The sequence below is a fragment of the Sturnira hondurensis genome, unplaced genomic scaffold (assembly GCF_014824575.4).
Source record: "Sturnira hondurensis isolate 20B ecotype Veracruz unplaced genomic scaffold, ASM1482457v3 Scaffold0021214, whole genome shotgun sequence".
NCBI classification, from domain to species: Eukaryota; Metazoa; Chordata; class Mammalia; order Chiroptera; family Phyllostomidae; genus Sturnira; species Sturnira hondurensis.
In genome coordinates, this window is record NW_028093845.1 from 7,805,371 (window position 1) to 7,817,906 (window position 12,536).

General features: G+C 40.3%; 1 protein-coding gene across 2 annotated transcripts in view; it reads right to left on the reverse strand.

The window, feature by feature from the left end:
- Positions 1–5,739: 5,739 nt before the first annotated feature.
- The window catches only part of SGMS2 (sphingomyelin synthase 2), an 83,792-nt gene continuing 76,995 nt past the window's right edge, over positions 5,740–12,536 (reverse strand). For both annotated transcript variants that reach the window (XM_037031856.1, XM_037031855.1), the window contains exons 6-7: positions 11,717–11,883; positions 5,740–10,452 (exon numbers count right to left, since the gene is read on the reverse strand). In XM_037031856.1, coding sequence (XP_036887751.1) covers positions 10,249–10,452; positions 11,717–11,883 — 371 coding nt within the window. In that variant the 3' untranslated portion in view covers positions 5,740–10,248. The remainder of the gene's footprint in view (positions 10,453–11,716; positions 11,884–12,536) is intronic.

Consider the following 12,536-nt stretch of genomic DNA (forward strand, 5'->3'; position numbering starts at 1 on the left):
GCGCCAGCAGAAGGTTTCTCATCACTTCCCTTGGGAAGGCTGATGTGTAACAAAATGAACTTTAACAACTTTTTCTGCTTTGAGCTCAACTCTCTTTGATATTTAATCTCAGCACCCCTGTGAGCTTGCCCAACCTCTGGTGTTCCCTGGGATAGACAGGCAGGTCATTCAAAAGTCAGGTCACTAGAGTAGTTACTGGTGAAAGAGAGTAACTTTCTTGGTAGTACAACACTGTACCAGACATACTACCCCCCCCCAGCCCCCCGTGATAGACCAGCTATGACTACTAATGACTGGGACAAAACGATCACTCTCAATCTCATGGTCATGGGCTGCAGGACCAGGATTAACTTTATTAAATGAATTGTCCTTGTTTTATTGGAAAAAATATTTCCACATGAGTAATTCATCACTCACTGTTCTGGATGTTTCTGGAGAGAGACAGTAAAACCATGCAGATACCTTATGACTATACAGAAAGTGGGGAAGGTATGCAGAGTGAGGTCTTTGGAAACATAAGCTTAAACATACAACATTGTTATCAACTGATATCCAAAAGCCTGTACAACAGTACAAACATTTGTATCTTGTATTAAAAATGTTTCATTTAAAAATCCTTAAATTCTTACAATTAAAAAATTCTCAAATTCCTTATAATAATTTGAAAAGCATTTCTAAAATCCCATCAATTTTATTCAACTTTAGCATATATTAATGAGTCAGGCAGTATGTAATTCTTTCCTATGTGTTATCTCTAATCTTCAACACGACACTGGGAGCTGGTTTTTTCACTCTCATTTACGAGGGGACAAAATGACTCAGATACGTAATTTGCCTAAGGTTGGGTGGCTGGGAAGCAACTGCCTTAGCAATTAAACCTAGGGGCCAAGTCCACAGTGTTTCAATTTTCCAGTTCAGCCTTTTCAATCCACATTTCTGGCCAAAACACATATTATATCATTGTTACTGAAACATTTTCAAGTTATAAACATACAATGCTTTGGTAAATGCTTCAATTAGTTTAAAGTATTTGGTGGCATGATGGAAAATTTCATTTTCATTGAATATTCATAAATTTTCTTAAAATACACAATACATTTTAAAATACTCATTCAATTAACATTTGGTGAATAACTGTATGTAATAAGAACTTTATTACACACTGTAATAAACATTAAGACAGTCTTTTCTCTTAAGTAACTTTAATTTAGTAATAAAAGAGGATACATTTTTTAAAAGGTTTTATTGATTATGCTATTACAGTTGTCCCATTTCCTCCCTCCACCTTGCACACCCCCTCCCACCCACATTCCCCTCCTTCAGTTCATGTCCATGGGTTATATATATGTTCTTTGACTTCTACATTTCCTATACTATTCTTATCCTCTGCCTATTTTCTACCTACCATCTATACTACTTATTCTCTGTACCTTTCCCCCCCCTCACTCCTCTGTTGGTAACCTTCCATGTGATCTCCATTTCTGTGTTTCTGTTCCTGTTCTAGTTGTTTGCTTAGTTTGTTTTTGGTGTGGCTGTTAATAATTGTGAGTTTGCTTTCATTTTACTGTACGTATTTTTTACCTTCTTTTTCTTAGATAAATTGCTTTAGCATTTCATATAACAAGGGCTTGGTGATGATGAACTCCTTGAACTTGACCTTATCTGAGAAGTGCTTTATCTGCCCTTTATTCTAAATGAAAGCTTTGCTGGATAAAGCAATCTTGGATGTAGGCCCTTGCCTTTCATGACTCGGAATACTTCTTTCCAGCCCCTTCTTGCCTGGAAGGTCTCTTTTGAGAAATCTGCTGACAGTCTGATGGGAACTCCTTTGTAGGTGACTGTCCCCTATCCCTTGATGCTTCTAGGATTCTCTCCTTCATTTTGGTCTTGGCTAATGTAATGGTGATGTGCCTGGGTGTGTTCCTTCTTGAGTCCAACTTCTTTGGGACTCTCTGAGCTTCCTGGATTTCCTGGAAGTCTATTGCCTTTGCCAGACTGGGGAAGTTCTCCTTTACTATTTTTTCAAATAAGTTTTCCACTTGTTGCTCTTCCTCTCCCCCTTCTGGTACCCCTATAATTCAGACGTTGGAACATTTAAAGGTGTCCTGGATGTTCTTAAGCCCCACTTCATTTTTTTGGATTCTTGTTTCTTCATTCTTTTCTGTTTCTTTCTTCCTTCTGGTCCGCTCCATTGATCTGAGTGCATTTCCTTTCCATCACTATTGGTTCCCTGTGCATTTCCTTCATTTCACTTAGTGTAGCCTTCATTTTTTCACCTAATTTGCAACCAAAATCAATCAGTTCTGTGAACATCCTGATCACCAGAGCTTTGAACTGTGCATGTGATAGGTTGGCTATCTCTTTGTTGCTTAGTTCTATTTTTTTCTGGAGCTTTGGTCTTTCACTTGGGCCATTTTCTTTGTTTTGACGCACCTGTTTTGTAGTGAAGGGCGGAGCTTTAGGTGTCCGCCAGGGCAGGGCAACCCAGTTGCTGGGTTGTGACACTGTATGTGGGTTGGGGTCAGAGAGGGAACGATGGCACTTGTTCTTCTCTCTCTGATTTCAGTCCCTTCTGCCACTTCTCACAAGCAAATGGGGCCCTTCTGGTGCCAGTTCCCAGGTGGGTGGGCTTGTGTTGTTCTAGGACCCTGTGTGTCTCTTCAACAAACTCTCCTGCGAGGCTGGGAGTCTCTCCCCATGCCTCAACCCCACAGGTCTTTTCACACAGAGGTTTGAGGCTTTATTTCCCCGTGCCGAGACCCGGGATTGTGCGGTGTCTTGCTTCCCCTTTGTTTCTCCTGGTTTATCAGCGCTCAAATGTGGGACTGCCCGGTCAGCCAGCTGCAGCCTCGTGGGCCCAGCCACCGCCTTGCTGGGGGTCCTCTCTGCCCTGCTCCGCCCCTCCTACTGGTCTGGACAAGTTTGTCTTCCGTAACTCTCTGGTTGTCCTTTTGGATGTGCGAGGAGGCATAGTGTGTCTACCTACACCTCCATCTTGGCCAGCTGTTTTTTTTTTAATCTTAAAGTAGTAACTGCATCTCACCTTTTGGCAATTTTTATGTGTCTTTTAGGAAGGAGTTCAGAGAATAAGGTAGAGTTCACAAGAGCTAACACTTCAGCGGAACTTTCATTACAGGCAAGATCTGGATATATATTAATAATTTCAGTGCTAGAACTATGGTACCTAAAATCTTTAACTGAACTTGACCAACATTTATTGAATGTATCTGGTAACAACAACTTTATGGGACATGGACTATTTCCACCTTACAGATAAAGGTGAGGCATGGAAAGGTCAGGCAACTTGTTGAAGGTCTTCCACGAACCACCAGTACTGTAAGGAGTGAGATTCACACCCAGAGAGCACAGGGCCACCAGGTTGTTTCCTCCTCGGGAGACAGGTGATATACTGGGTGGGGAAGCGTATCACCTGATAGGACCACTACAGTGCAGAGGGCAGGGACAAGAGCAGTCTGGCCAGGACAGAGGGCATTGCTGGCAGAAAGCAGGGGAAAAGTGCCTTTCATGGGTAGGATGCACACATTAAGAACCACGAAACCCAAAGAGCTACAGACTTCGCGCTATAAACAGTGCACTTTGCTTTAAAAACATGTTTATACAGGGAGCATATGAGACTCACTGGGCACAACTGCCATGCATGTAAGATGAGAGAAAACCTATTATCCATGCCTCATGTATGGGAGCTTCTCAAAAGTAGTGGCTTCTTTCCTTTTCACCCAAACCAATACCTTATTTAAGGAACTTTGACAGAAAAAGAGGTATGTGCCTGGATCTAAGACCTGAAGAAGTATCACGTGCCCAAACACTGGGCCAGAAGCAAGCGCACATATTGGTTTGGCCAGGTTTTCAGTACAGAAATCTCACCAGTTTGTGCCAGGCCAAACAGCACCATGACTTCACTTTGGTGCTGGGGGGAGCCCAGAATCCATCCAGAATTGACCCCAATTCTCGTTTCCTCAGAGCCGTGCTGCCCTTTGAAAGCAGGTCCTCGTGGCTTTCCTTTTCACACTCCCCTGGGAACAAGTCCTGAGAGTCATTTAAACATAAAGCTTTCTGCATGGTCATGTCGCCCGTGTTAACCTGTGTAAGGCTAGAAATGCATAGTCCTGTAAGTCAGGGGAGTCCAACTCATTTTCACCGGGGGCCACATCAGCCTCGTGGTTGCCTTCAAAGAACTGAGTGTAATTTCAGGGCTGTATAATTGTAACTACTCCTTAACTAGGGGCAAAGACCTTGGGGCTGCCACAGGGGAGAAGCAAGGTGCCAAGCCAGACGAAACAAAGTGGAGGGCGGAATCGGCCCACAGGTCTTGTGTTTGCCACCTGTGCTGTGAGGGATACTTGCAATGAGTTTGCTCCAACAAACTTGTGAGACAAACACCTGGGGATCTTTTTTTGCCCTAAAAGCCTTGACTTCTCTGCCCTCTGAAATGTCAACTATGTTCAAATGTCAACTATGTTGAAATGTAAATTGTGACTGTAAGAAAAATCAGTAACATTTGACATAGAAACATGTTCCAAAGACCAGTTTCTCTCTTAATTACTTGGCTGAAAAAGGAGTAAACTCCCCTAACAAATAAACAACAAAACTTAACGAACTGCGGTGGCAACCACAGTAATTAGGACAGAGAGGCAGCAAAACGGGAAACAAAACTCAGGCTCCAAACTCTGACACTATGAACTCTTCCATTTCACAAAAGGTCCCCACCTGTAGCTCTGTGAAGATTAAAGAATGTATGTCAAGCATAAAAACGATTAAAGAATGTATGTCAAGTATAAAAACTGTAAAATGCTACGCCTCATCACACATGCCATGCATGAATTAAATATGCATTATGTAGACACACAGTGCATAAGCCATTATTATTCTAACTTATATCAGTGAGCAATCTAAAATCATGCTTCTGAGACTCTTGTAGATTTTATTAGCACAGAATAGAATGTTAGATGTCAAGGCTTGTGACGCATTGCATCGGTGCCCTGTGTAATGCACTCTGGGTAAAACAGTCTTTGAGGCTACAGCCAACAAAATCAGCATGCTACTGTTTCAAACAGGAGGGTGGGAACATCGCTGTGGTGAGCTTTTCAACCAAAGCCTGAGTGCAGGTGGCAGGAAGGCTATTTTGATCTATACTCTATCATTTCCAGATAATCCAAAATAATCTTGACTACATCCCAAAACTTAACCTTTGAAACATTTATCTTATTCTAGTTCCCCTCATTCTACTCACTTGCTGTTACCAATAGGTCTTGGGGGTCACAGGGTCTAAGAACAACTTGCTACAATCTACTGTTGCCGTGACCATCCTGTCAAGGTTTGGTCGAGGACATCACCCTGGTGCCTCCCTTGTGAAGGAGGGAAGGTGACATTCCACCATCTACTGGTGGAAGGGACCCTGCTGTCCTTGAAAAGTTCATGGTTTTGCCTGTGAGAAAAGAGAATCAGAATTATGGAGTGGGTAACTGATCTTTTTCTTCTCCATGAATGACCTTATGTTTTCATGAATTATTTTTCACCCTAAATCCAAGGGCAGGAAAACAGCACACAGTTTATTTACAGTTCCATTCATTGAAGATTATCAGCTTATTTCAAAAATAGTGCTTGAAAAAATAACCCACTATGGTTTTCATAAGTACTTAAGACAAAATATATTTTTAAATCTCTCAGGAAAATACCTTTTTTTGATGGAAAAAAACAGTAGTACTGATTTTGAAAAAGACTGTTAATGTCACGGTGGTTTATTGGGTAAATACAAAGTATAGGCTCTTGTTTTTTAAAAAATTTTGTAAAGCAAAGCCGAAGAGATTAGAAACCAAGTACACATAATCTCTTGAGAATAAAAACATAAATTAGTTTTAACTAACAATTAGGCACTTAAAATGTAAGTGTAAAACAGCATTTTGAAGTACAAACTATAGTTACACTCCTAAATTCCTCCTGAAATGTTTTTACAACCACAAAAGCACAAGCATGTAAAATATATTTCTAAACAAAGATAATTTCCTCTTTTTTTAAAAAAAGAACCTGAATTTAAATCCCATATGATAAACCAATGATTAAGGTACTGGTGGGTAGAAGAGAAAAGAGCTTCTGAAATGTACATAGATTAAAACACAAGCACTTAATAAAACTATTACAATAACATACAGTATATATCATGATGAAAAATATATGTCAGGAAAATAATGCATTCTAGGCTTAAAATTTTACTTTACAACAAGGCACTTAACACATTGAAACAGTAGAGTAAATCTCTGAAAGAATACAACTGGTTACTACTCAAACCTGGTAATGATATATCTCTTTTGTGAATAGACCGTAACATAACCATTTATTCTGCAGCATTAATCATTGCATAGGAGGTAAATTAAATAATGAATTCCAACTTGGCAACTAGGTTAGCTTATGTAGCTTCTTCTTTCTCTTTAAAAAAAACATTTTAAGTAATCCCAGAACAAAGAACTATTCTCATTCATGATTTAGAACATAGCACAATTACATTAATGAATAATAAAATAAGCCACAACTTATAAGGTATATATCTGTATAAAGACTTATCTTTGGGTACCTCTAACATGATTTTTAATGTTTAGGTACTGAAGTCAAGAGCACTTCTTAAGAGACAAAATATTTTCAGCAAGTAACTCAAATGAGTTAAATTATTGCAACACAATAACATTTAAAAAATACCAATAATCTTTATACACACAAACAGAAAACCTTCAACACATATTACTTTTAACATGCTTGATCTAAACACTGCAAACTCATTCATTAAGAAATTCCTTCTTACACTTCCTGTACACTAAAGAAGTGTGTTAGGACCGGCTTAAATTTTTAATCCATTCTACAGTGCAAAATAAAAATAACAATAAAAAAACTTTGTTAATGTTGAAAATATTCAAGGAACAAAATGTGAACTTTCAATGAAAAAAGAAACTGCCTGAGTTCTAGCATGTAAAAAAAAAGGCAGCCAACTGGTGTTTCAAAGTAAACAGTGTCGGTAGTTATAAAGGGAGACATCAAAGATTGTGAGGGGGAGAGGTAAAAACGGTCTGCGAATTTTCTTTGATCAATGGATTAAAAGATTAGAATTGCAACACCCTGTGATCCAGTACCTTCCCCCTTTGGGAAAGGTTTAAAATACCTTAAAAATAACTCCTTTTGCACTATGCTTTCAGATTATTGGCAAAATGATAAGAAACATGTCTTTTTAAAATACACTTTAAATAAAGTGGCAAGTTTGTTTTCCATGTCACATTTCCACAAGGGGGTGCTGGTATACAGCAAGGAACCTGATGCAAGGCCATCCACAAACCAGACTAGACGCTGGCCCTCCCTCAAAAGAGCCTTCCTTCCACAGCAAAACTTGCTTCCCAAGATGCCCGTGGATTAACTAACCAATTCAAAAGTACTTCCAGTGGAATTAGGAAAGAATGCTTGATTTTCAAAGTTAGTGGAGGAGCCTAAAAAATAGAATCTGAGAGGAATTCATTTCCATCTCAAAAAATTTGTTTTTAAAAAGTGGTATAATTTATGGGAATTATATGTTACAGGTACTGCACAGAGAACTAAATTATAGCAAAAGTTTCCAACAGGAGTAGTAATTTACAAAACAAGAATAATTGATAAGAATCATATCTTTATTAGCAAGGAAAAGGAGCTCCCAAAATTTGTCTCAAAGATTGAAATTTTTTTAAAATTGAGATATAATCTACATATTATGTTAGTTTCGGGGGTGCAACATAACAATTCACGATTTCTATATACTGCAAAATGATCACCACAATAAATCTAGTAACTGCTATTATTTTATATTCCAAAGTGGCATGTTGGGTCAAACCTCAAGTTTGCTTTCCTGAATGTAAATGTAAGAGATTCACTATTTCTCTTATTTTCCTATCTTGAAACTTCGAAATTTCCGCTTTTCACCCTTCTTTTGACACCACGCACTCCCACAGCCTCTCCCAGAAAGCTAGGACACACTCTGTCAAGCAGACGGCAGCGACAGTGTCCGTCCACATGTGGGGCCACAGATGTTTCTTCAAGTCCTTTAACAGGTGATGGCATTATTTAAAAAGATCAAACACTACATGACTTGACTAAAATGCAATGTTTACCGTTTCAAGGGTTTCCAACAAATCGATGCACCATGATTTTAAAAGTTGAAATACATTTCCCATTTAATATGAAGAAGAGTGGGTTATCTAAGATGGAGCAGAACAAGGGTCTAAGGTATGCGAGGTTGTCTTATTTATATTACAGGCTCCATGTCCCAGTGTCATAGAGCAAAACCCAGGCTTCGGGGCCAGATGTTTTTCCTCACGATCAGAAAGCAGGAATTTAAAACCGGTGTTTTCAAGCCGAACATCTTGTTTCAGCACAACTATCAATATTTAATGAATGAAAGGGGAAAATTATGTAGAATGATATCTAAACACCCCAGGTAGGGTATAGATGTGTCTTACTGGTTTAATAATAAATATTGGAGAAATTTCTTGCATTTCAAAACCTGCCAAGAAAGTTCAGGGTTTGATTTCCATTTTTAAATAATCTGTCTTTGAATTTGACCACCTTTCCTTTAGTGATTCTTCTATTACACAGAGCAAGAACCACACTGCAAACACACAGAATTTTAGCACCAATGGATAATGAGCCTTCTGAACACATTTAAGTTTGTATTGTGCTTCTTTTGAGCATTTTAAAAGTCAATTTTGTATATCAAATCAAGGCTGATTAGTTCATAACAACATATTTAGGGATTTTTTTTTTCATTCTAGGTGGAAGGAAATTTTTACCTTCAATATAAATGTAAAAGGCCTCCCTGCTCTCTGGGTCGACAGTTTTGAAATCTTAAATCTTTTTGTAAGGTTACTAGAAGTCTTAAGAAATTAAGTAAGAATTACCCACGAGAACCAACAGCATTGAACAATACACTAACTCTGATAGCATTAAATCTGATCAAGTCCATCTTTTTATTTTTGGCATCACCTAAAAGAACTTAGAAATGATAAGCCCCCTTGACCGACTCGCTGTGACGGCCTCACACCCTGACTCCAACACTAGCTTGCGGAGCAGCAACGTGGTGTGACCTCGAGGTCAGAGTAAAACGACTCAGTTGTGGTGTCTCCTTGGTCCTGCCTATAAACACTCAGTCTATAAGAAGCTGGGTCTCTTGCAAACAGGCAAGGATGCATTAAACTTTTGGACTCTATCTTGTTTTTTTCCATAAAGCAGAAAAAAAATGGTTTTCAGTGAAATGGGACCAATTATATTTCTGCGTTTCAATAAGCAGCTCTAAAACAGATCTCACACAGGGCAAGAACTGGGAGAGACACACCAGCTCCTTCCTCGTGTGCAGGAGAGTCGGTTCACACATGTGTATTCTGCCTGTGCTCAGGAGCTGACTGCCCAGGGCACCAGGTGCAAATCCACCAGGCAGACAGCAGGTAAGTGCAAACCAGGCTGGCTGGGAGCAGAAACAGCCCTATGTTCCCTGTGTGTCTGTCATAGGGATCTTAAAATTAAGCCTTTTCAAACAAGTAAAATCTGTGGGGTATGTCAAATGCTTCCATATTTACTTAGATCATGTTTCTTCCATTTTAAAATAAAATCATCAGTTTAAAAAATAAAGTAAAAGTGATAGATAGCACATTGGGCGGTAGCAGCAGTACATATTCCCAGGCCTAAACTTTTCCTTCCCCATGAAAGGGTAGAGATGAGCGTGCCCCAAAGCTTGCTCACAACCCGTGAGTCTACCCCTCACTAACAGGCCTAATGCTGAAACCCACTCTCAACATTAGGTTACTCTATTTACACAGTAGCTGTGTCTGTCCAGAGAATTTATTTAAAATATTAACAAATTCTTCTGACCTTGGAGGGGAAAAAAACCCTGAAAAAATTCTTTAGTGGAGAAAGACTAAGGAAAGGTGTAACATGTTCTTTGGCACCGCTTTGACAAGCTCGCTAGTAACATCCCAGGTGGACGGCTTGTCACCAATGAATGAAGAGCCACAGGAGAATGTAACTTTCTCAGGATGAATTAAAAAAAAAAAAAAAACAGTCAAAGAGTAACACTTTGTTCACCTTTCTAATCATTTACCCCAAATTTGGTCCACTTCTTCATTTACCAGTCAGTTCTAAAATAAAAAACAAAAACAAAAAACTACACCTTTGGTGACAGCGACACCTCTTTTGGTGTAAGAGCTGCTGCCTTTGTTTCGTGGCTCAGGTAGATTTCTCATTGTCTTCGCCTGTCTTCTGAACCCGGGAGTACTGTTTGCATGATGATTTAAAGCAGCCAGGAGGCCAGGAGAGCGGCCAGGAGAAGCAGCAAGGAATTGAGCCTTGTACGTTTTTCTCAAAAAAATAAAAGATGGGGAACCACCATGCACGAGACAGGAAATTAGTCTGTGAAGAGACCTTCAAGTTCTGTAAAAGGTAGGGGAAAAGTCAAGTGAGACATATTTTTCATGATTCACATCCTAATTTTTTTCCAATTAAACTGTCCATGCTGTAACTTAGCAGGGAGAGCAGCAGAATCCAGATCACAAGGCAGTCTTTACCCTGTTCCCTAACTCTGATGTGACCTGCCTGCCCCTTCGCAATCCCCCCTTTCCTCCCTGTTTGTAGCTTGTGCAAATCTTCTGGCTGCAACTGCAATGACAATGGAGACCTAGGGAGGCCCATGACAGTTATCCAGGGGGAACAATTTCCAGTAAGTGTGAATGGTCAGATCTGAGGGTCAAGGAAGACAGAAGAGGAAAAGGCTGAGCTCACAAGGCTGAGCATGTTTGAGAGGAGAGATGAAAATTTGGTTAGTGGTATCAGCAGCCAAGTAAACAGAAGACAGAAGTAGGAGACTGCAAAACAGGAAATAGAGCTAAAAGACAAATAAATGCATAGAAAGGGCATTTGTTAGTGGACACCACTAAATGAGAGCTAGATTTAGGTCCGTTGGGAAGGACACATTTCAGTCTCTCACAAATTCTCCAACCATGCTATGTATCAGACAGTATGACAAGACGACCTCAAGGTAAGTCAGGTCACGGCACACAGACTAACTCTAGCACACCAAGGACACACAGTAGGGCTAAGGAAGCGCAGAGAAAGGGAGAACTGATTCTATCTCAGGACTAGAGGCAGAGAGCAGGAGTTCGGGAAGGCTCCCCAGAAGAGGTGGCAATTGAGCTAGTGCTTTCAGAATGAACGGGAGAAGAAAAAAATGTTTATCTGGAAATAGGGCGAAGCAGAAATAAGAATAAGAAGGGAAGCTAGATACCACAGCATCTCCAAAAAATGTACTAAATCCAGTTATTCATAAGTGATTTACTTCGCCTGACTTTCAAAAACAGTTGCCATCTTGTTCTCAGAACTGAGCTCCCCAAGGCCAGGGAGTGCCTTACCTAGTGGCCCACAACACTTCTACAGAGAAGGTTCCTAAATTGTAATGTAGCATAGATACTGCTTCGATTCTCACGGAAAATAGTCAAATTAGTAAAACACTGTGCTCTACAGTTATACAACATACTTATCCTCAAATGTCATTTACATTTGTGGTGTTCTTTATTTTAAGAAGCCATGAAGGATGTAGGTTTAAGAAGTGAGCTAAATTAGCCAAAGTCCCACCATATGAAAAGTGCCCCACTACCCTGAAGGGACAGAAAGTACCCGAGGATAATTTCACCACTCTCACCTTTTCATTGGCCATTGAATGGTACCACCAAAACAGCCGAGTTGTGATGTAATAGGCAACGATGACGTCAACAGTATAGTGTTCGTGTGCCACCAGAATGCAGACGATCCCAGCAGCGCTCAGCAGCCAGCAGATTAAATGATACCACCAGAAGTGACGAGGCGAATCTGGACAGCAGAAAAAGTGTTGAGGTAGGAAGATTCCACAGGCGAACTTAATGATTGGAATAATCATTGGAATAATGATTGGAATAATGTAAGGTCAACGAGTCACGGGAAGGAGAAAACTAATGAACCAAAATAAGTCACTGTGAACAGCCCAGGACTTGCTCAGGTCGGGGGGGGGGGTGCGGAGAGAAGGGGGTGCCACTGGTAACAGGTCTAACAGTCACTCCCTGGGGAGGCTGGTCACACTGGACACTCGACGCCTTCCCCCCAGCTCGGTTGTTTAATACAGAACTGAACAGACTGTGTCTCACTAGGTTGGGTGGACTGGCTCACACAGGGATTCCACCAGAAAGAAAAACACCAGGGGCCAAGGGAAAGGTAGTTGTCAGTGAAAATGGGGTGGGGGGTGAGAACGCCGGAGCAACGCTTTCAGGTCTCACAGAAACTTACTTCGATTTCCCCAGGGGGAGAAAAATGGCATTGTGGCTAACAATATTCTGATTCTGAGCAATTTTATACTGCTACTATTAAACACTCCCTCTGTAAAGCAACTATTAAACACCCCCTATGTAAAGCTTAGGATTCTTGCCCATTCACCGATGGATTTTAGCCTTCCTAGTGAAGCCACTAAGAAGTCTGCCACACTGACCGGT